At 40.5% G+C, this 24,239-nt stretch overlaps 1 protein-coding gene across 4 annotated transcripts in view; it reads left to right on the top strand.

Moving 5' to 3' along the window:
* Positions 1-24,239, top strand: part of nrg2b (neuregulin 2b) — a 56,465-nt gene that overhangs the window by 29,711 nt on the left and 2,515 nt on the right. Inside the window, exons 3-11 of one of the 4 annotated variants that reach the window (XM_034599073.1) lie at positions 1,405-1,523; positions 2,771-2,894; positions 10,679-10,737; positions 13,629-13,652; positions 16,510-16,612; positions 18,043-18,172; positions 19,214-19,341; positions 21,074-21,289; positions 24,001-24,184. In XM_034599073.1, the coding sequence (XP_034454964.1) occupies positions 1,405-1,523; positions 2,771-2,894; positions 10,679-10,737; positions 13,629-13,652; positions 16,510-16,612; positions 18,043-18,172; positions 19,214-19,341; positions 21,074-21,289; positions 24,001-24,184 (1,087 nt within the window). Of the gene's footprint in view, positions 1-1,404; positions 1,524-2,770; positions 2,895-10,678; positions 10,738-13,628; positions 13,653-16,509; positions 16,613-18,036; positions 18,173-19,213; positions 19,342-21,073; positions 21,290-24,000; positions 24,185-24,239 lie in introns of all 4 variants that reach the window. The other 3 variants (XM_034599072.1, XM_034599075.1, XM_034599074.1) reach the window with 3 other exon arrangements.

Genomic DNA, 24,239 nt, shown 5'->3' with positions numbered 1-24,239 from the left:
AGCCCAGTCAAGTGGGTATTTTATGAAGATCTTTTTAGCATGAAATTCGTTTCATTTCCCTGGACACTGTTCCTTTAATGAGCCATGGAGGAGGGACGCGTCCTGGCAGTTACACAAGGTTTGTTGCCATGACTATATAACAATAACCCCACATGGCTGCCAGGACATAGATATTTAGACATTTGGTCTAAGGCCTTAGTAATCCTCCATTTCGGATGCGTGCAGACAGCTGCGTACACCACAGACATACCTGCCAATTTGTTGGCCGCTTGGACTATCTGCAACAAATTGTTGGGTACACAGATGTCCACACAGAGCCTAACACGCACCCTCTAATGATGAAATTTGCATCACACGGACCTTAGCCCTCATGGAACCTCGTGGATCCGATAAATATAACACTGGCTTAACTCAGACCAGTGCAGCATCATATCAGCTTTAGTGGAACTCGACGACACATTGCTATACATGAACTGCTTCCACATATTACAGCAGGGCTCTGCCTTTTTCAGTGTGCAGTTGTAAGTTCTGTACGTGAAGTGTAGACTTGGAAAAATACAAACTTTAATGTGAACATTGAAATCTATAGTTGGGATGAGAGGAAGACATGGTACAATACCTGGTATAATTGAAGTTCACTGTTTGAAATTTACTAACTAAACACATTTGATCTTATTTGTCGAAAATCATCTTCACGTCCCGATACGCATCAAGTTTTCTGAAAAAAATGCTAGTGTCTGTGGCCCTCGCAGAACTGTAATAAACACGACCAATCATTTCATTGGGACTGGTGAACCTGTCTGTCACTAACCGACCTGCCTTTACGCACCCTGCCCGTGCTCTCAGTGCACATGACTGGAGAGACATACACCACTGAAGCAGAGACGATGTTAGTGATGGCGAAGCCAGAGGTTGTCAAGCGAGTCACAAAATGTCAGCTTCTAGCAGTTATCAGTCAGTGTGTGTTCATGTGTTTTGGGGGCGTAGATTTGATGAGCGGACCAATAGGAGGGGGTGGAATGTATCAACTGCATAGTTTCAAATATGTAATATTTAACCCTAGCTTTATTCTATTGAAATGCTGTGTATTACTGAAGAGCACATTGAAACATTTTCTAACCTTTAATATCTAGTTGTGGATTTCATCTGAACTTAATATGTGTCCAGCAAATTAGCTTTTCTGGCCAATTACAACTATTTGTGTACTATGATAAATTATTTCTTGCCTATCTGGGCTAGAAAAAAAATGTAATTTCTTGTCCAGTCATAGATGACTCTGCTGCTTTTTTAAGCAACAATATCTGACAGTATCTTTTTATCTGCTCTATATCACCCTCTCTCTCTCTGGCTCTCTTCTGTCTCCTCTGTCTCCTCTTCTCTCTCTGTATCTCAATTTCACTGAAGAAAAAACTCAAAGGTGCAGATCAGTCGTGTCCGTGTGGAAGACTCTGGAAACTACACCTGTGTGGCTGAAAACTCTCTAGGACAAGAAAACACCACGAGTATAATCACCGTGCAGATCTGTGAGAACATCTATCTATCTATCTGTCTATATGTCTATCTATCTACATAAATTGTCTGATCACCTTATATAGATGTTGATAATAAAGAAAAGGGTAAACATTTAGATGACTTCTATCATGATTCACAAACTCCCTTGTTTTAATAGTATGAGCATCTTATTGTAAACATGTTTACAGAGAGTTTCTGTCATTCTGTTACATCCCAATTTCATCTTTCCTCAAAGAACTGAACACCTATGGAGCCTTTTTACGCCTCTGCACTGGTGACAAATCTGACCGGAATCAATATGTTTTGGGGTTAATTTGGACTAAAGGATGAACTGATTAGAATTTGGTGGTGAAAGGTCCGGTCACTGTGACCTCACTGTGGCCTAAGTATGACAACATACACTTTATCCTTTCATCAAATCTAACTCTGTTTCATATATTTAATGAACATGGCCATACATGGATATAAACTGCAACTTGACTGATTGGTAGAGGTATTCTAGTTAAGACTTTAAGGGATAAGTTAGAATAGAATAGAGTTGAATATCGTGTTTATAGTGAAAGCTATTTGAAATCAAATATGCAGGAATCTGATCATGCAACTTAACTTGTCAAATGTGATTTTGTTATGTGGTTTATGTCTCTGTACAGACTTTTTTTTTATAAGTTATGGAAATTTGTCCTGGGAGAACCAAGACAAAATAAAGTAGTGGTGGCAGTTGTAAAACAGGAAAGTTGGGAAAACAAAATAGTTGATTATAGTTGATTATATTACTTATAAGTATGTTTAAAGTTTTCAAATTTTGTGTTTGAACGGGAAAAGACAGAAGTGTGTTCAGAGCATAGACTGTATGAATAGATGGACAACGTGTCTCTACCTCCTCATGTTGTACATGAAGCCAAAATATCCCAGATATGGGTGCAGCCATGTCCGGGACATTGTGATTGTGGTGTGGACTATAGCTGGATCAAGGTCTCGACCAATCACGAGTCATTCCCAGCTGTCAATTATGATGTTTCACCCAATTTTTATGGCATCCAATAATTAGCTATAAAAAAAATTATCAAAAAAGGTGAAAGCAGGTTCTATCTGAACATTGATTTATTTGTTACACTAACCCATTTGGAATTCACTAAAGAGTTTTGAAATTTCTGAGGCATGGTGTGCCAGAATATCTAGTTATATAGTTGCTATGAGATTTTAATGACTCATTATTTTTTTCTGTGTTCTGTTTTCTTTCTGTCTGTCCTCCTCTTAGTGACGACCACAACCCCGTCTCCAGGTGTGAGTCACGTGAGACGCTGTAACGACACGGAGAGGACCTACTGCGTCAACGGAGGAGACTGTTACTTCATACATGGTATTAACCAGCTGTCATGCAAGTAAGTCAGTTGTTCAGTCAGCCCCCGTCCCCACAGTCATCACTGTGTAGTCGCTCCCCCTGTCACTCCTCCCTCCCTCTCTCCCTCTCTGTCTCAGACACTGTGTCGCTTGTCACTGCACTACCTTGTCTTCTGTTCTGTAGTTGTACTCAACCCATACACCCTGATCAGCCACAACAGTAAAACAGGTAACTGGTTTTCACTTGGACACTGTGCATGATATATCAGGGCTTTTGGTCTTACGTTTTTACCAGCTGTCCAGAAAAAAAGAGATTTTGCAAATATTGATTCAAACATTATGTCGGCATGCATATGAAATATGTTGAATCCTGCTCCTAGAATCTTCTCACAATGCCTGAGAAAATGCTTTCGGTATAAGAGAGAGTCGTGAAAAAAAAGGGTCTGTTCAGAAGAACAACACTGGCATGAGAAGTTAAAGAGCACGTCCTAATGACGTAGTATATAAGCTGCTGTCTCTGTTGTCCGTCACTCTGTTGGCGTGTGAACACAAATCACTTTGCATACTGAGGGCACTCGGTAAAGCAAAGTGAACTGAGGACACGTGGACTCTGCTGAGTTCTTATAATTCAAATGATTCAAGTATGAGCCAGGATGTACAGTTAAGTCTGTATTATCCTCAGCACTATTAGCCACAGTTAGCAGCTGTGCACATCCCTTAGTAACTATAATCTCAGTAAAGTTAATAGTCTGCTAGTATTGACTGATATATTATTACTTTTTACATAAGTAGGTACCTACGGAATCCCCAAGGGTAAATTCTTTTTACTTTACTTTTGCATTCCCTCACAATACTTTTTGCGTTATCTCGCAATAGTTTCCTGTTCCCATCAATTTATTATAGGTGCACAAGTGTGTAGTCATCTGAATCGGATCTGTTGTCCTGAACAGTAACTGGTTCTGAATGACAGCATACAGCAGATCACCGAACCACGTTGTTCTGGAGAGACCTCTTGATCTTTCCAGCTAACTTAACCATGCCTATGGAGTTGCCGTACAATATTAGCATATTTTATGCCCAGTTCAAAGTAAAACTAAATAAAGTCCATACTGCATGGGTTTTGGTAAGTGAAGATGAGCCCGAATGGGCCACATATTGGAGTGCGGATACCAGACAGGCCAGGCTGGGTTCACAGTGTTGTGAGTGGACTGGGCTGATTTTTTTACACTGCACATGTCTGTAATGGGGGGAATGAGCAATAACCATGCGTGTCAGGGACAGTGTAACACAAACTCAATGCAGCTTACAATAACTGTATCAGGCTCGGACAAGTTCAAAACTGAAAAATGCGGTCCGAGCCGCACTCTACTAAGAATGGCACAGAAGGAATAGAAGAAGAAAGTATTGTGAGGTAATGCAAAAGTAATCCTCAAAACAATTCTCTGTGACCCTCTGGGGCTCTTAGGTACCAAGTGAAGTTTTTCATTCATCTTAAACAGAGTATTTGATTGCTAACAGTGAAACGTCAGAAAAATGTGGACCGTCTCCTCCTGGATGATGATCTTACTTCCTAAGTCAGCTGTACAGTTGACAGCATGCAGGACCACATGAAGAAGCCTGTTAAATGAATATAAAAACTGCTTGTCAGAGGTGGTGTGACATAAAGCTGACTTCACTGTGACAAGTTGTGTTATTGATTTCTTTTGATTTCATTTACTACAATGATAGAAAGGATAAAACAGTCTTTGAAGTTTGCATGGCAGTGACTAAAATTTGTGTTTTTATTGTAGTTTGAGGTGTTGAATTACAGAACAAGACCTTCGAAGACTTGACCGTTGTTTGCTGCACAGCAATGTTAATCTAAGAAGATACCAAATCCTTGTCATCCAGACAGTGTTCTTTTTTTTTCATGTTCTTCAACTTTGAATTCTCTTTTTGCCATCTGACTCTCAAGTTTTGGTTGTCAGGAGCTCACACAAACATATGAACACCTCACACAGACACGGGGCAGCCCATGTGTCATTTGTTTACTCCAAACATATTTAGCAGGTGCTCGGCCTCCCTATAGGGATAGTGTGATTAAGACAAACACAGCTTAGGCCTGACAAACATTAGTCTTTCTTTTTTCCCTCATTTTCTCATTTTCACTGACTGACAGGGATGGTCCAGCATGGTAAATTGGATCTTAGAAATATTATGGGAGTGATGCCATAACAATTTCTTCATCATCACAGACCATGGTTAAAATGTTCACTGGTAATGCTAACCATCTAGTTCTTCCTCTTGTTTTGATTTAGAAACTGTAATCATAGAATGCATCACTTCCTGCAAAACAATGACTTAACTAGACAATAGATGAATCCCCGCTGTGTTATGTTTTCTTATTACATTGAAAAATAGGAAAATGCAGGTAATTGGTCACAAAAACAGTAAAATAAGGTTTGTCATAATGTCATAATTAATAGCTGGCTTTGTAGTAATAAGTCAGTATAGCTTGTAGCATCTAATGTTAGTATACAGTATTAGAGGATGGACATTGCATCTCATTAGCAGTTATCTGGTAACATTGTTTTCCCTTGGTGCACATGAAGTGGTACAGTATGGCTTTGAGCTCAATGCAGTGTTTTAGCTGTATTTACCACTGAAGCTTTAATTTAACCAGAGCGATGAAGATGACTTCTCCACTTTGTGAAATGCAGATTTTCTAAACTACGGGTTTCAATCTTTCAGTTTCAACTTGTCATACACACTGGGTCATTTTGTAGATGTGTAACAAACACTTCCCCTGACAGTGTGCATAGCAGATGGTGCGTATAGTCATGCATGATCAAGAGCTTTGTTCTTATGTTTACCTTACAATTGGATGTCTTTTCTAGAAGTCCATCTTTAGATCTGCGCTCTTTATTTTTTTATTTCCATTCCTCTCTCTATATATCTTTTCTCTCTCCCATCTCTATCTCTCTTTCTCTCTCTCTCTCCATCCCTTGCTTTCCCCTCCACTCTCTCACCTCCTTTCTCTCTATCTCTCATCTGATGTACCTTCCGGTCACTGCTGAAGGATAAATCAGGATCTTTTTTTTCATGGTGCTGACAAGCAGAAAACTTTGTTCGAGAGGGTGCATACAGACATTATGAGCTGCGTATATAGGGGTACAAAATGTTCAGGATTGTACAGCCTTCTGTGCATCATTGTTCGACACATGAACCCGCTGCACATTTAAAGAAGATACAGCAAGCTAGCTAGGTCGCAGCCGACCAGCCAGCTGTTTCCAGAGAGTTACTGTTGCTCCTTAGCTCCGTCATCCTTTGTTGGCCTGTCTGTTGGTGCCGGTGGATAACAGGATGTAAATAAGAAGGCTGTCTGTAGACTGTCTGCACTGCTTGTTAACTTCAGAGTCTTGTAGACCTCCACTCGTACACACAGAGACGCTCACAAATCTGCACGACAGCTGCAAATCAGTGCACTGCACGGCACTGGCAGGCGGGAGTAATTGTTAATATCCCTGAAATTTGAGATGGTATTTGTAAGCTCTTTTTGTGCCGACCATGGAAACGTATAATCTCCTCTTCCCCCAAAGGGGAGAGTAGCTGTACTGCAAAATGGAGTCTGTAGGTTAAAGTGGAGGACAGCACCTATACAGAAAGGCACCCTGGCTAAAACTGGGTGTGGAGGTTAAAGTGGAGATCAGCACATACAAACATTCCCCCTGGCGAGGTGATGCTGTATTAAAACTTGGATTGTCTTGCTTTTCTCAATGTTCCACCAAACCTGTGTTATAGTTTCATTTAGCTGACGCTTTTATCCAAAGCGACTTACAATAAGTGCATTCAACCATGAGGGTACAAACCCAGAACAGCAAGAATCAAGAAAGTACAATTTTCTTCAAGAAAGCCAAACTACAAAGTGCTACATGTAAGTGCCATATAAGTGCAACTAAACTTAAATTTATTTATTTATTTTTAATATAGACACCAGAGTTGACGCTGGTTTTCAGACTGTCATCTTCTTAGCCAAGGTGTAGTCGGAAGAGAGTCTTTAGTCTGCGGTGGAAGATGTGTAGACTTTCTGCTGTCCTGATGTCATTGGGGAGCTCGTCCACCATTTTGAGCCAGGATGAGCAAAGAGTCCTGATTTTGTTGAGTGTTTAGCTTGCAGTGAGGGAGCAACAAGCCGATTGGCAGATGCAGAATGGAGTGGACGGTCTGGGCGGTAAGGTTTGACCATGTCCTGGATGTAGACTGGGCCCGATCCGTCACGGACTCAGGGACTATTGTCTTGAAACGGATGCGGGCAGCCGCTGGTAACCAGTGAAGGGAGCGGAGGAGTGGAGTTGTGTGAGAGAACTTAGGAAGGTTGAAGACCAGTCGAGCTGCTGCATTCTGGATAAGCTGCAGAGGTCGGATGGCACTAGCAGGTAGACCAGCCAGGAGGGAGTTGCAGTAGTCTCGGCGTGAGATGACCAGGGCCTGGACCAGAACCTGCGCCACCTTCTGAGTGAGAAGGGGAAGAATTCTCTTCAGTTCCCAGTGAAGAGTTGCAGATGGCTCCTCTGATGAATCTGAACTTTGCTGATATACTCCAGTCTGGCAGCGAGCAGAAAACATTAGCCCCTGTATTCCCAGCTGTAGGTTGAAAATGCCAAATTTCTCCTCATGGATCGATAAAGTTAATTTAATCTAATCTAATCTACAAAATGCCATGAGTTCAGGGTAGGGCCGATGCCTGAACACAATGTCCATTGCTGTCTGTGTCTTTTTTTTTTTCCTCTTAAATTTCTTTTAAGAGTCTTTGTATAATGAATATAACAAAATGAATCACAGGCTTTGCTTTTATTCAGATGGTTGGAGCTAATGGTGCTTTTTTTTCCCATATCTTTTTTCTGCAAATTTTTAGGCCTGAGAGAACATAACAGTTTAAACAAGGAAAGCATGGACTGATAAAGAAAGGGTGGACAGATGATGGGAAACAAGAACGATAGAGGTAGAGAGAGAGAAGAGGCAAAAGAAAGAAAAAAGAATGCTAGCATATAGGGCTGCTGCTGCTCACAGTTTCTCCCATCTCTCTCTCTCTCTCTCTCTCTCTCTCTCTCTCTCTCTCTCTCTCTCTCTCTCTCTCTCTCTCTCTCTCTCTCTCTCTCTCTCTCTCTCTCTCTCTCTCTCTCTCTCACTCTCGCTGCTCTATTTATAACTCTATGGGAAATTGCTGAGTGGGCTCTTCTGAGGGTTTTTGCTGTAATTGATTCAAAATGCAAGTTGTCTCTTTAGTGGTGAGAAAGAGAGGAGAAGGATACTCAGTCAGTTATGTAGACAGTGTACGCATGAGGGTAAGATGGAGGTCTTTGCCTTTTAAACTGGGTACATTTTTTTGCAGATCCTCAATCACTGTAATAAATGGAGTTTGGTTATTACGACCGGGAGGGTAAAATTGCCAGAGAGCCTCTGTTATCCTATAATGACTGTAATGGGGCCACACCCATAATATCATAACCCCCATGGTTCATCAATTGTTGTGATTCATCCAAGGTATAATGTGCAGTGCTGTTGGATCTTCAACATGCCTATTATTCATCTGACTGCAGTTAAAGCTGATCTGCCATCAGTTAGAGCAGGTAAAAGAATAAATGAGTTATGTGTCACTGGGTACAAGCCATGACACCCATTATAACACACAATTCAAGACATTTCAGAATTTGAAGCACTCTACACAAAATAGTTTTTGTTTTCTTAAGGACATCATTTGGAATGAGTTCATGAAGTGTTTCATTTAAAGAGCTGATAAGAATCAAGAGGATGGCAGTGTCAGGTTTTAGAGTTAACAAAACTATATTATATGTTCATATAGTATACAGTATATACATACATGTGTATTAATTGCTGCGTTGCCTTGAGGAGTCCTACTTGTTACTTTCAGTGTTGTGAGTTTGATAAGCTGGTGTCTGTGTCTCTCGCAGGACTGTTCTTCAGCCGGGGTGAGACAAACACCGCTGAAGCAGAGACGATAGGCACAAGCAGTTGTTAGTCAGTGCGCGTTCATGTGTTTTGGGGATGTAGCTTTGACGAGAGGTCTGATGTGATGGGGTGGAATGTATCAGTTGCACTTCTTCAAAGTGTAGCGTGCTCTTCCAGGATTAACAACCCTAACCCTTTAAGTGTTTACCAGTTCATCAGAAGTGTTTTTTTGGCAGGTGCTTAGTTTATAGGGTTCATTTAATGTTTTTATTATAGATAAAAGTTTTGGATGTGTCAAAAGGTTTTCACACCAAGCGTCACTCAGAGCAAGGATGTTATTTTCATTGGAGAAGTTAGCAGCACTTGCCACACTGCAGGTGCCTGACTTAAAAGTTACTGCTTTGATTCTGCTGGATTTTTTCTCCCCAAACTTCAACTTCATACACACAACTCCCTCTTCAAGCTGCATTCTAAAACCCTCTGGCTAATTATGTGTTGAAGTAGCAACTAGCTGTAACTCCTCACTATATCATCTTGATAAGCATAGCAGAAAATATCCACAAGGGCCATCACACAGTATTTTTTGTTTACATATTCCTTATGGCGGCCATATTTTGTATGTTAATAAGACAATTAATTCAGCACATTATTCACGTCAATTATTTTAAAGCTGCTTTAAAGTTTCTCTAATCAATATTTTTATATTAGCAGTGGATCAAATGTGTAATGTGTGAGGGGACAATCCCACAGAGCCATATCACCTGACTCTGCAGTTTCCTTCGGCGCTACAGAACATTACAGTTTCTTTAAGCTCATTGATTCATGATCCAAAATGTCATTGTTATGATTGACTCTCAAAGCTCTCATCAGCCTTATTTTGAAAAGAGAGCAGACAGCTGTTTTCAGTGAAAACATTTGCTCAAACCCATTTTCACTACCTGTCCAGCACCAAACAGTGGCTGAACATTTTTCTCAGAGTTGGTTGAGACCATAACAGAGCTAAAAGGAGAGTGAATATTTGGCATCTGTCAGGTTCCCTAAAACGTCACTCTTAATTTAGATTAAAGTTGTTCTGTGTCTGCTGGATGGGCAAAGAAGCTGTTTGCTTAGAAATTAGCCAAGTTAGCTTCAACAAAAGCTTGCTTTGCTCCTCCCCCTTGGCTAAAAGTCAGTGCAGGTCTGAATAGAAAAAGGATTGAAAAGCTAAAACAAACAGAAAAACACTCTCATAAACTTTATAAATATTGAATTTACAGTTTTTACAGTCTTTTCAGAACGAGTATCAAAATAATGGATGTCCATTGTATGTATTAATTTTTTGTCTATTTTGATGTTTTCTTTTACTTTTTTAAAATGTTGTCATGTTTTTGATTGGAAGATAAGAAATGGATGCACTGAATGAGATTTTATTATCTACTAATCTACTATGAAGCAATTTTGTGTGTTCACACATTTGTGTGTGTGTGTGTGTGAGAGTGTACAGGGTTAGAGGTTAACAACTGTATGTTTAACCCCTCCTAATCCCTGCACCATCCCTTGACCTTCATGACTGTGATGATGTCTCAACTGTAACAGTGATGTCATATTGATGGCAGTGATATGTCACGGTATGCTGGTCATCTCTCTCTCTCTCTCTCTCTCTCTCTCTCTCTCTCTCTCTCTCTCTCTCTCTCTCTCTCTCTCTCTCTCTCTCTCTCTGTAGTTGGTGGATTTTGTGTTTTCTAACCCCTCATCTCTCTGCTCTCTTATGCCCCCTCCCCTTCTATCTGTCTTTGTGTACTCCTCTCTTTCCTCTCGTTTTTATCCTCTATCTCTGCCCTCTGTATCTTTTACACCCCCCCCTCTCCCCCTCTGTGTCTTGTTTTCCCTCCATCAGGTGTCCCAATGACTATACGGGGGACCGCTGTCAAAACTCCGTCATGGCCGATTTCTACAGTATGTCCATTTGCTCTTGTCTGTCTCCTTCCCACTGAAGTACGGCATGCTGCATTGGAGGGGTTGGATGGAGAGGGCAGTGTGTGTGCTTGTATGTGTGTGTAAGTGAGTGTGAGTTTGCATGCCTCTGTGTCCACCCCTTCCTCTACCTGTCTCCCCTGGTTCCTCTGTGCTGCTCCTCTGGTAACCAGAGCAACCAGTTCTAGGTATTTTATGATATAGACACATATTTTTTATGGTACCTCATCTGCTTTAAATCTTATAAGCTGCTAAAAAAGCATTGACAACTCAACGATAAGCACCTAATTTGTATGTAATGTTTAATCTTACTTTTAAAATTCTATATATTTAGGATGTAAATTGCGAACAAAATACTTCTCATTAAGCTTGAACCAGACAACTGCACAAACGGAAACAGAGGAGACAGAGAATTAACAGAATAAACAACATAGGAGGTTAAAGTTATTTGCTCTTATTGCAACACTTTTTGTTGTAGATGGTCCATCGGTGCTGCAGTAAAAAGAACAACTAAATGATCAAGGCAAAATTCTGTGGATAGAAATGATTAATACAAGGTTGTAAGTCCTTAATGTGTGCTGTGCTCCTCTTAAATAAAAAGAAAAAAATACCTTTCATTGATTTTAAGGTTTAAATCAGGAGCAGGACTGAAAAGTGAAGGCTTGTAAGTCTGTGTGACATCGTTTTGAACAGCTGCCATTACTAAGACACATTCTGTCAAAAATTCAAATAATTTGGCAATTGAATGAAAATAAGATTTAGGGTTAGAATATGTTGAACATTTCAAGTCTCTGTGTAATGAGATTTGAAAGCTTCACTCAGGGCTTTGCATTTGAGGGCCAGATGTGGTATTGATTGACTTTCGTGATGTCATATCAGTGGAATTTGTGCTCAACTAAGAGATCAGGATAAAAACCCACAGAGGTGAATGTGATAACCTGTGGTTTTCACACTGAGCATCCATGGATCATCTGATGAAGTCTCATTGTGGCATGAAGCTAAATGCTGCTTGAAATATTTTAAGGGTGACGTCTAAGATGTTCACAGACTGTGTCGTGTTTTGTTTCTCATCACTGGGTGATTGAATTAAAGGAGTAGTTCAACATTTTTTAAAATGAATTATTAGATGCTTTACTTGGCATAGAGATTGGAAACAGGAAGAAACAGTCTTGCTGTGTCCAAAGGCACCAAATCCACTTACCAGCACTTCTAAAGATCACAACTTAACATTATCTGACTCGTCTTTTTAACTGTGCGAAAGCGTTCATGTAAAAACTACAAATTCTGGTTTTATTACGGGTTGTGTGTGAAATCTTGGATTCTTGTCGTCACTGTCAGGTTGCCAGGCAAACAGTGGTGCTAGTAGGTGGATTTTATACATTCCTTTATTCATTATTTTTGCTATTTGTTGTTACAGACTCAGGTTAGCTGTTTCCACCTCTTTATATCGAGCTAAACTAACCATCTATTAGCTTCAGCCTCATATTCAGCTTTCAAATATGAGAGTGGCATTGATCATCTTCTCGTCTAACTCGCACATGTACAAAATTCCCAAAATGTCAGACTATTCCTTTAAATCATAGTTATATGACTGGAGCGTATTTCATAACTATTCTGTGATAACATGGGTAGTGGCACATGATACAGAATTAAGCACAGCACAGAAGGGTCAGTGATTGTTTAAGGTTTTTATATGGAAAAGCAAATTGAGTTTACTGCCCATGTGATCACAGGAAGTTAAACCAGAAAGCAGAAAATGACCCTGTAATGACCTGTAATGTTTTCACGGGTTCAACACAATTGCTTACTGCCATGTTGTCTTGTTTGTCTATTGTGGAAGTCTCCACTGAATAATGTCAAATTGAAACATGTTTTATATCATTAGATATCATGCTGTATGTAATATCTTGTTTATTTTGGAACCCCCCCCCCCCACCATCAAGCCTTGTCTACATGCTGAACTCTGTCTGTGTGACGTGCTTTTATTTTGCCTTGTGATGCTCTATCAGTCAGCTGAAGGAACACCTTCTGTCGTTCTGGATCTATGTTGATTGGTCACTGCCTGCTTCTTTAGTGGTTGCGAACATAACGCACTGTGGAAACGTAGAGCAGTTCAGGTTTAGGTGGACAGGAGATTGGCTGACTCGTCCTCTCTGTACGGCCAGTAATGCATGCAAAGCCATGGAAATTGGGAATGCTGAGATGATTTCTCTGTAAATCATATGAAAGGTTATAATAGCTGTACGCAGCAGTAGTGGGAAAAAGTGCTATACAGGAGGTATGCTGTAATCAATACAAAGGCACACAATTGCCATTAGTCAAACGAGTTACAGCACTCACCCCCATGTGCCAGCCCCATTGACCGTACTGTGTTTTTATGTTGGAGAGTAACTCACTGCTTTTTATCTTTTGTTTTCTTGTTTTTTTTTTCTTTTGTCTCGTTTTCTTTTGTTTTGTATTTCTGTCCAATGTTGTTTACTCCAGAAATGAGGTCTAGTAAATATAGCAGTAAGTGATGTGGCTTCTTGTCTTGCTTTCTTTGTCCGTCTGTCTCTGCATGCATTTCCTGCTTGCTCGCTTCTCTTTCCTTCTGCTTTTTGGTTAATTTTCTCCCTTTCGCTTTTGATTTTGTTTGATTTATTTTTTATTTTGATTCCTCTCATTTATGGGGGTCACAGAGCTGCGGCTGTCTGAATTGTCTGTCTGTTACTGGACAGTACACATGTCCATCACTCTAATTGACGGCACTAATTAACTTATATCCTGGTTCAGCGTATGCAGGACATGAAAGTAATATACTGCTCCCAAGTGGACATTACACCTGACCCTATCTGTCTCTTTCCTTTTACCACGACAACTTTCTGCGCTGGCAGAGCTTCTCAGAATTGAATTTATGGGTATGCAATATTATTATTCATTTTGCTGTGCTTAAAGGGTTTGCCAAGATCCTCTCACAGTCACACATTATTGTGCCATCTTCTTCCTAAAACCAACAACTAGGTCTCTCTCAACCTGTCCCTCTTTTTCTCCTACCCACTAACCTGGTTTCAAGACATGTAACCTCCCCTGTCTGCATGCACTCTTCTTCTCGTCATAGACACATTTTGAAAAATACACATTGAAGAAAGAGACAAATTACCTGGGAGGAATGCATTAATGAAACAAAGTACAGAGGTGAATTAAAGCAATGAATTGAGCCTTGATACGAATCAAAGTTGTGTTTATTTGGACACAGAATCAGAGCACGTTTCATTCTTTGTCCAGAAATCAGAGAACGTTTCACAGCATTGATAAATACCCGTATCTGGCTTGTCCTCTGAGCTTTGGCAACGTGCATATTGGCTTCAGCAGCCTGTCGAATAAAAACATGCAAGCTGCGAGTATTTTTGCAAAGCGTTGCCAAAAGCCGGCAAAAGGCCTGACCACATAGTCTGTCCTTATTATTCTGTCCATGATTGACTCAGTGTCAAAGTCAAGAGCTCGCCTGTCCTAAATCACGATTTGCTGTTGGCTCCACTGTGCCAGTGAGCTCGCCTTCCCATTTCCCTTTGCCTTCTCTGTATCAGTACCCTGTGACACGCACACAATGCCGGGCCAAGGCTCTCGTAGGCTTGTCAATCCCTACAGAGGCCCTTTATTTAGAACCCCCTGCCCACCCTCACGCTTCCTCGCCCTCTTTATCCCCCCTTTTAGTGGCGTGTCCAGAGCTTTGTCAGGGAGGGGAGAGAGGGAAAGGTGAGGAAATGATAGAGGTAAAGAGGACAGTGTTGGATTTACCTGCCCCTGCTTCAAACTCATTCTGGTATTACAAAACATTTTCCCTATTTTAGTTAATCAAATTTCTTCCATAGAACCACAGTGGAATAAATATATAGGTCTCACCGATCCACTACCACTGTGATAAGTGGGTAGTTTCAGCTTTTTACTGCAAACTGAGAAGACACATTGGAACTGAACATATTTGTGTTTGTGAAGGTCCATGACTTTTAAAAGAATTAGTTCACTGCAGGGACTTTAATTTAACCATGACTAACAATCCAAGGACCTCTGTAATCCACTTTTAGTTGATAAGGACACAAAGTCAGACCAGTCTTTGGTCCATGAGGACTGATTCCTCCCCGGGCCTTCCTCCTGGGCACGCCCCCGCTCCTCTCCCTTCCTCTCCCTCTCTCCCCCTCCTTCCTAAACACTTTGCTTTTCCTCCTTTTATTCTCCCCTCTTCCCCTTGTGTTCTGTTCTGTTTGTTGCTTCCTCTGTCATTGTGTCGTTGCGCTTCCCATTCTGACACAGTGTTACGCCACAGCAGGCCCCAAAATTTGAATTAACCTAGGAACTCCAAGATGGCAGAGAATTCACACAGCGTCACCACAATCCTATGAGAACAAGTTAGAACTTAATTAGTTCAATGCAGCAAAGTGTCAAATCACATGGTCCAAAACTGTTTGGGCTCAAAGTCCAGGACATAAAAGAGCTGTAAAAACTTTTAAAATGCATGTGCACATGCCAATGATATTAGATACTTCATTATTTTATCTTATCATATTTTATGGTTAGGGATTATACTTTATAGGTCAGTTCAATAACTTTATAAAAAACAAAATGAATTGTCTTTGATGATAGCTCATTTCTATTATGACAATGTAGGCTACCTTCAGTCTCAGAAATTAGTTTTCATAATAAATCTACTAATTTCAATATTATTAATATTGATACACCATTAATAGTATTAGTAATTTTGATATTAATGTTGAAGTCTGGAACAGGTAGCGGCTACATTTTTGTAAGTAAAACTAATCAGATTGAAGTTAAAATACATTAAAACCAAAACATTAAATTGAAATCTGGATTAGGTTTAGGTTACTAAAATATTGTTCAAAAAGTAAATTAACACCCCATCAAAATCCACCTTTTGCTGATTTACAGTGGTTCAACTTCTCTTTGGGGTGTGGTCCCAGGTTCAGCAAAGTACACTTGTGAGTGCAGAGAGGTTGGTTGAGGTCAGAGCTTCAAACTTTCAACCAGAGATCTGCAAAATGCTGCTTTTTCACACCCGTGTTTTGTTGCTATTTTATTGAGAACAAACTATTCATGAAATATGAAAACTCCACTCAGAGTCAAATGTAGACACCTCACAGAGTTGCTCTGGACGGACAGAGGAGCAATAGCTGTTTGCAAGTGACAAAGCACATCAACAAAATAACAATATTTCACACATTCATGAAAAAAGACAGCATCTAACATGAATGGAGAGGATCAATGAATACCAAACATTTGTCTCACCAGCCACTGTTGCGTTAACACTTTGAACAAACAATTATTATTATTTTTTATCATCTGGGTGACGTCTTTTTTCCTCATCCATACTGGCATGATGCATTCTGATCCCAGCCAGTTCCATCTGTAGCATTACATCCCCATGGCCATTGTAAAGAAGTGATATAGGGACAGCAGGAAGTCTTTGTCAGGTTTACATCTCTGCTTTTCATCATAATATATGAGTTTGTAGAATTGCTCCTCTGTTATAGTAGCACTGTATGACTGTAGTCTAGTTAAATGTGAAAGACATCACACATGATAGAGCAGGAGTAGCTGTCGAGCACAGGGGATAGGATGGCAGCAGATGATAGTGAGATACCTGTTCTGTCATTACCATCAATAGAGAGGCGCTCATTCTGTGTGTGTGTGTGTGTGTGTGTTTATGTGTGTGTGCGTGCATGTGAACATGTGTGTATGTGCGTGTGTTTCCATCCACAGAGGCGGAGGAGCTCTACCAGAGGCGGGTGCTGACGATCACCGGCATCTGTGTGGCGTTGTTGGTGGTTGGCATCGTTTGTGTGGTGGCCTACTGCAAAACCAAGTATGTGACCTTGAAGAGATGAAAAATGTCTTCCATTTCATAAAAGGCTCCAAATTTTCAGATTGACCTGATGTATGAAAACGTTGTGATGAGCTGCTTCTTCTCATGCTATAGAACAGTGAGGGAAGACGTATTCAGATTCCTTTCTTAAGCAAAGATACAATTACAACTATATGAATATATGAAAGACAAAATGTACTTATCCAAAGTAAAAGTCCTTGTTCTGTAGAAAAGGTCCCCTCTGAGTGATATATCATATACTTTGTTATTAGTTTCACAAGCAGCCTTTTACTCTTGTAGCTGTTTGAGAAACCGCTTGTTCAACTGCTCTAAATGCAGTTGGGTAGGTTCGTCCAGTGGCTCCCAATCGAGGGATCAGACCCCTCTACGGTGTCACAAGATAAATGAGGGGTCGTGACATGATTAATGGAGTAAGAAAGAAGAAAAACTCATTTCTGATACACAATTTTATATCATTATCATTACTTTTTCTTTTATCTCATCCAGTCATTTCCTTTTTGTCTAATATTGGATGACTCTTGATGTCATATTATATATAATTTATTTATTTGACAAAAAATATTATTTTTTTATACCACCTGAGAAGCTTAGAGCGTTTAGAAATGAATTTTTCAAGAAGAAATGACAACACTCAAATAAAGCATAAGTACCACAAAAATACTTGGGTAAATATACTTAGATACTTTGCATCACTGCTGTAGAAAGAAACAATCAGCTTATAATTATTTGTTTGTATGTTGTATGCCTGCATCCCAAAAAATTATAATCTTAAACTGCCACATAACCAACACCACCCTTTGCAATCCAACCTATCCAAGTCTCATTGGTAGGTTGTATTAGATATTATAAGAAAACACCCACCATGGAGTGCATGGAGACCCAACAGTCCCTTGGAATTAACTCACCACACCAGATGTCACACACTCATAAATATCAGTCCCCTAAACATTTTTTCCATCAAGATCCATGAATTATTATCTGAGAAATACAGGAAAATGTAAAAAATAGTCATATCTCTCACAATGTAAAAGAAAGTGATAGAAAATTCCTGAATCTGCTCCCAGATCTGGATCCTCACCACAATTGAATGGGCACTTCCCTGACCCATACCACATCCTTCCACCAAGCTTCGGGGTAATCAGTCCACTAGTTTTTGTGGAAACCTGCTTACAAACAAACAAATGCAGATGAAAACATAACCTCCTCTGCGGAGGTAATTAATTATTTGTTTGGCTGGTTTGTTATGATTCCTGCATCCAAAGAAATCTAATACAAATTACTAAAACTCTTAAACTGCCACATAGCCAATTAAATAATGTGATTCACTTGACTTAAGCAATCACTGTCTGTAGATTAGCACTTTACCCAGATGACTTATTGTTCCTTCGTCATCATCATCACTGATCAAGGAAGCAGAGGAAGAAGATGCAAAGCCACCTACACCAGAACCAGAATCAGTGTGTGGAGCAACCCAACCGCATGCTGGCCAACGGGCCCAACCACCCGGGGCCCGGTCCTGAGGAGATCCCCATGGTTGATGTGAGTCCAGTGGACAGTAGATACACTGATGTGAAGGTCAGGTTTAACTGAGAGGAAAACTACAACAGGTCAATGCAGGCAGACGTGATCTCAGAGGCAGAGCTGGTCCTGAGGCAGAGATAGATAAGTAACCTCTGTTTTTTTAAATGGATCAAAATTAATTTACTAGACTGGATGTAAAAATGAGGAACAGTTAGCAAGCTCATGGCAACAGGGACACTTTTCTTTTTTTCAATTAGAGATTGAGATGCTGGGTAAGTATAAAGTTGGTGCAGTTGTATCAAAGGCATTTTTGGTGTCTGAGTTTTTGATTTAGCTTCTGGCAGCCAGTAACAATATAAATACATAATAAAACAATAGCAATTAATTTACAGTGATCTATTAGCTCTATCAAAGTGAGTTTGATCAAAGTGCTGCTAAAATAGAGCCAGGTATATCCGTCCTTTCAATTAAATATAACTCTCTATAAATAGGTTTCTGATGTCAAATCGTTCAGATTGTCCTCAGATATTTATTAATACTAAAGCAGGGACAGAAGAAGAAGACGACGATGACAGTAAAACTGGATGTGAATTTCATCTGAGCAGGAAGCTCACAGAGCCTCAGCTGCTTCATGTCTCTTTAGGATTGGGATACTGATGGACTTTATTCAGCTTTGTCACTGTGATTTAACTCCACCAAGAAGCTTCTATTAGCCTTCAGAGCAGTTTTGCCTCCCAAAGAGTTGTCGTGTAAATAAAACTCTGATCCACTGACAACAGGAGGAAACATGGTGGCACAATGCTGACAGATGTTACAGAGAGGCCTGATAACACCTACCGTCCTGTTGGAGACTCAATAAGAGTCAGCATAATGGCAACAGTGAAAACACAGTGAAGAGAGAAGTCATGAAGAGTTTCAACAGACGTGTACAAAAAAATCCTCTCGTAGTTAGATGTCACTTTATACGTCTGAATATTTGATTTATTTTATTGTTTGTTATTTTAAAAATGAGAGCATGATATAAGAATAGAAATGTGTCCTTATATGTGTTGATTACAGTACATCTCCAAGAGCATCCCCACGACAGAGTGTGTGATCAGCCATGGAGCTGAGGGTGCAGGCAACTACGCAGGCAGCCGAATGTCGACCCGCTCCCACCACTCTACCACTGCCTCTCATGCTTCCAGGTAGACCTAACACACACACACACTGACAAATGAGAATTAGCATGTACATGTCATGCAGTCATGACAAATCCTGAAATCCTTATCTTTCTTTATATGAGATATGACAAGGTCAGAGAAATGTTATCTTGTACTGTTGTGGCGGGAGAAATTCAGAGATGACTTAACCTGGACATTCAAAATGAAAACTGTATGTGTGGTTAGATATTATCAGGGTTTTGTGATGTGAGTGAAAAAATACATAAGTAGAAGTTTTTAAAACATCCTATCGGATTATGTCATGTGACTTGTTGTCAACATAGCTGATTTGATAATTGTCAAAGAGTAGCACACAATTCTACAAGTGTTGAGATGATATTAACTGGGTCAAAGGGAGACAAAGGCTGAGCAGAGACTTGCAGAATATCACCACAGTGACAGTCACTTCAGGACAGGCAACATTTAAAAAATGTGGTACACAACTTTACCACTAGAGAGCAGAACAGTAACCCTACAAAGTCTATAGAAATCTGAGCTCTAACTGTAGCCATAGCCAATGGGCAACACCCAATGCTGTGACACAGTCTGTTCAAGGAGGAACTGTCACACCTTCCATCCACTTCTCTGTATAAAAGGTACATACCTGGAGTGAAGGGGCAGTGTTGACCAGCCTGTATGCCAGTAGTGGAGGGAGTCACAGAGCCAAATCAATGTCCGTGTAAAAGGGGGAGCAGGAAATGGCAGAAAAAGAACACAGACACTGGAGCCATTTTCAGACATTACCAGTGGATAATGTCTGGACCATTTTCTGGGTTTTTTTCTTTGACATATAAAAAAACTCAGCAGGAGATTGTCTGAGTCAGATGCGTTCACAACAACAGGAAAATGTCCAGAATATTCTGGCAAAGGGTGGTAACTGAGTAGAGCAAGCAGGAGGCAGGACATGACGTATACATTCTGTTGTGGAAAGCTCAGTGTTTTTGTTTACAGCACATTCACACCAGCATCGGCCCTTATCACCAAAAGCTCTCAAATCTTTGCATCCGTTGCTTGTGAGAAACGTCCCCAACACATCAACTCGCTCACTGTGAATTTTCCAGGGCATTTTCTTCCTGTATTCTCACATGGACACTGAGATTTTCCGGACATTTAACTAGGGGGCTGGCAAATGTATGTGGAAATTTCAGAGTTCAGAACATGTTTTAAATCAGCTTGTGTTATGCTATCTTGAATCACACACAGGGGGCAGTAATATAGCAGCTTATTTGGTTTATTGTAAACAAGTAACATAACAACGCATAACAACACAGCAGGATCTCTGAATATGAATCTAACTAACCTGGACCCTCTCACACTCAGGAACAGGAGTTTCTCTGGCCAAACACTCACTCAGCTTTAATACACATTCACCTTACAAAGACCAACATGGTAAACTTAATCTATGGTTTGTTAGATCGACACCTGGGGAAATATCTGTGTCTAAGTTGTGAGTGCTCGGCTCTCATCATCAGTCACGTCTGCTTTGTTTTGTCAAAAAAGTACAGAGTCAGATTGTGTAGAGCTGGGATCAGTAGTACAAGCAATTCTGCCACAATATTTGTTTTGATGTTTTCATCAAGATTATCACTCATTTATTTCATAATGCCACATAAACACTTAATGTGGTTTATTCTTGCCCAGTGTTTATTCCTCCTCACTATCCTCCTGCCTCTTTTGTAAACTTTTAAACTTGTTCTTCAAACACACACCCCTGCAGACACGAGGAGCAGACGTGGAGCATGGAGCGAACAGAGAGCATGAACTCAGACTGCCAGTCAGGTGGGCTGTCCAGCTCTGTGGGAACCAGTAAGTGCAGCAGCCCGGCCTGCATGGCGAGGAGGGCCACCCACTGGGGCTGCACGGACACGTCCAGACCTGGAATGCAGTACGGGGATTCTTATGACTCTCTAAGAGACTCACCTCACAGCGACAGGTAGGACATTGGTCCTGTGTGTGTGTGTGTGTGTGTGTGTGTGTGTGTGTGTGTGTGTGTGTGTGTGTGTGTGTGTGTGTGTGTGTGTGTGTGTGTGTGTGTGTGTGTGTGTGTGTGTGTGTGTGAGAGAGAGTATTACACAATCACACACACACTCACCAAATGCTGATGGTGAATGTGTGAGGGTTCTTGTGCTTGCTCATGGTTCTATAACACTTTTGCCCACACTCCTGTGCTCTCTGCTGACCCCAAGTGGTAATCTTTTATAAATGTTTCAATTTGTGAAGGATTTAGGATACCGTTCATTGTAAAGTGACTTAATACATCTCTGCTTCCCTTTTGTCCCTGATGATTTTTGGTAATATTTTGTATTTTATTTGTAAAAGAATAAATCCCCTCTCTGTTGTTACATTTCTATGACTCTGTGAAGTTCAGTCTGACTTCACTCCATTTAGTCATTTCCTACATGTCCCTGAATGCCCCCTGACTCTCTACAGCAGAGGTAGCCAACAAGGCGCCCGCAGGGACCCCGCGAGTCGCCCGCAAGGCATGCTCTAAATTAAAAAAAAGAAAAAGAAAAAAAAATTTAAAAATGAAGAAAAAAAAGAAAAACTGAAATTTGAAATAAAAAAAAAAGTCAAACCACCATCTCACTCTATGCTGAGACAAGCTAGCAGGAGCAGCAACGATGGCGAGCTAGATGTGGTTTTTACCCCCCAAACTAAAGAAAACATGGCAGAAAAGCGAAAGAAAACATACTATTTTCATAATGATTGGGAGGAAGAGTTATTTTTTCCGACAGTGAAAGAAAAATGTGTGTGTCTCATTTGCGGGGCAACTGTTGCGACGGCAAAGCGGCACAATGTGGAGCAGTGGTCACCAACCCGTCGATCGCGATCTACAGGTCGATCTGCCAGTCTTCACTGTCGATCCCCCAACTCTCTGGACTCACTGGCTGTCGTCGCGCCGCAGATCAGCTGTGTGTCGGTTGTCTGTGTGTCGGTTGTCTGTTTTTCACACGCGCTGTGTGTCCGCTACTGGCGTCTGAGCTGCTGGTTTGTCTCCTGCATTTCCTTCAATACAAGTCGGATTATGTACGAGACTAGATGTCAGGACTCTACGGTATGAAGATGCGCATCTTTCGGTCTGTCGATAACAACCAAAGCCCCGTTGGAACAAATGAGTGGATTCAGAAAGTGAAACGCTGGAGTGCTTTTACTTTGAAACGGGTTCGGAAAGTGTTGTAAATACATTTGTATCATAAACAGATAAACATTGTGGTTCACAGCAGAATAAACAGAGAAAATTATCTTTCACCTGAGTTTTAATGTTTATCTGATGAATTTATGTCACAAACAAATGGTTGCAACACTTTCTGTAAGCCAAAATAAAAGCACTCCAGAGTTTGTTAATGATATCCATTCCCTTGTTTAAAAAGTTTTTTTTAGTGTGAAATATTTGCATGAGCGGAAAGATGCACGGCTTCATACTGTGTAGTACTGGTATTTATTTGAGTACAAGGGACTTCTTTCATACAAGACAATAATCATATTTGTGGCCATATTCAAATCAAAGCCTATATGTAAAAACATTGTGCTGCAGTAGCAGCTCCTCTGCAGAACATGATGTGGAACTGAGAAGCTACATATTTTGCATTGTAAATATGAATTGATATTAATTTGAATATTGTCATTGAATAGAAAAAGTTGCACAACTGCCTCTCTTTGTGTATATTTATTTCTTGTACATTCAGCCTTTAACAGAAATTGCAAAAAATAATAAATATGACCCTCCTAAGGGTTTTTTTTGGAAGATATCAGGGTGGTAGCTCTCGGCTTACGTTTGGAATTAAAAAGTGATCTTGGGCTCGAAAAGGTTGGTGACCACTGCTCTACAGGAAACCGGCTCTGTATTTAACTCTGATCATGTTACCTTTGTACGCTACAATAGAACAGATACTTAATATTAGACATATATTTAGTAACTGAGTATTCTGTACATAATTTTAATATTAAGATAACTCCTCAAGGATGAGAGTAAAAGCATGATACGTTAGGAGGAAGTATTTAAGACCATTTTATTTTGTAAGTTTCGATACATTTTAATGCAACTAATATGTAATGTAAAGTGTAAGTTATTTTTGTGCTGAATCGAGTCACACACAGCAGAAGTCTCCGGTAGCTGTGAGGGCTCATGTACCATAATGTTTTTGATATTTGTGACTGGCTGAGTGTGTGGCGAGGTGGTCAACACTTTCACTTCATTACAAAAAAGTAAATACAAAACTGTCCACAGGCATGAAAGTGATAGTTTCTCACTGTGTGTGGGCCATTCGACCAACTGGAGACAAGTCAGTGCAAATCCCACATTCGGCCTCTACTTTTTTTTTTGCTTTCGCATCCCACAGATTTATTTCAAGACCTTTTATGTAAGGTCACTGGTAATCAAACCACTGTACATTAGTGCCAAATGAGCTCTTGACACTCACCAACTGTGTCGTGCTTTTTGTATGTTAAAAAGCAGCACAGACCAACACAACAGGTAAACAGTAAATCGAATGAATGTTCTTCAAACAGCTTGTTGAGCACAAAGTGTATTTTGTCAAACACAGAACTATTTGCTATAAATGTGGGGAACTGAGCATTAGCTGCAGAAATAACTTTGCTGTAACTCAGACACTGTAATAATCTCTTGCTGTCTTTTCCATCCAGGTACGTGTCAGCGCTGACCACGCCAGCACGTCTGTCTCCAGTGGAGTTCCACTACCCCCCGTTGCCGCCCCAGGTGCCCACCTTCCACATCACCTCGCCCAACACAAGCCACGCCCTCTCCCTGCCCCCTGCTGCTGCTGCCTACCACAGAGAGGACGACCAGCCGCTGCTACGATGCCCTGATGTACGTTGCCACATATATATACAGTACATACATAGCGATGACTGTGTTGCTGACA

The sequence above is a fragment of the Hippoglossus hippoglossus genome, chromosome 10 (assembly GCF_009819705.1).
Source record: "Hippoglossus hippoglossus isolate fHipHip1 chromosome 10, fHipHip1.pri, whole genome shotgun sequence".
Classification (NCBI taxonomy): domain Eukaryota; kingdom Metazoa; phylum Chordata; class Actinopteri; order Pleuronectiformes; family Pleuronectidae; genus Hippoglossus; species Hippoglossus hippoglossus.
The sequence above is the reverse complement of the archived record's forward strand: the minus strand, read 5'-3'. Positions and strand labels throughout refer to the sequence as shown.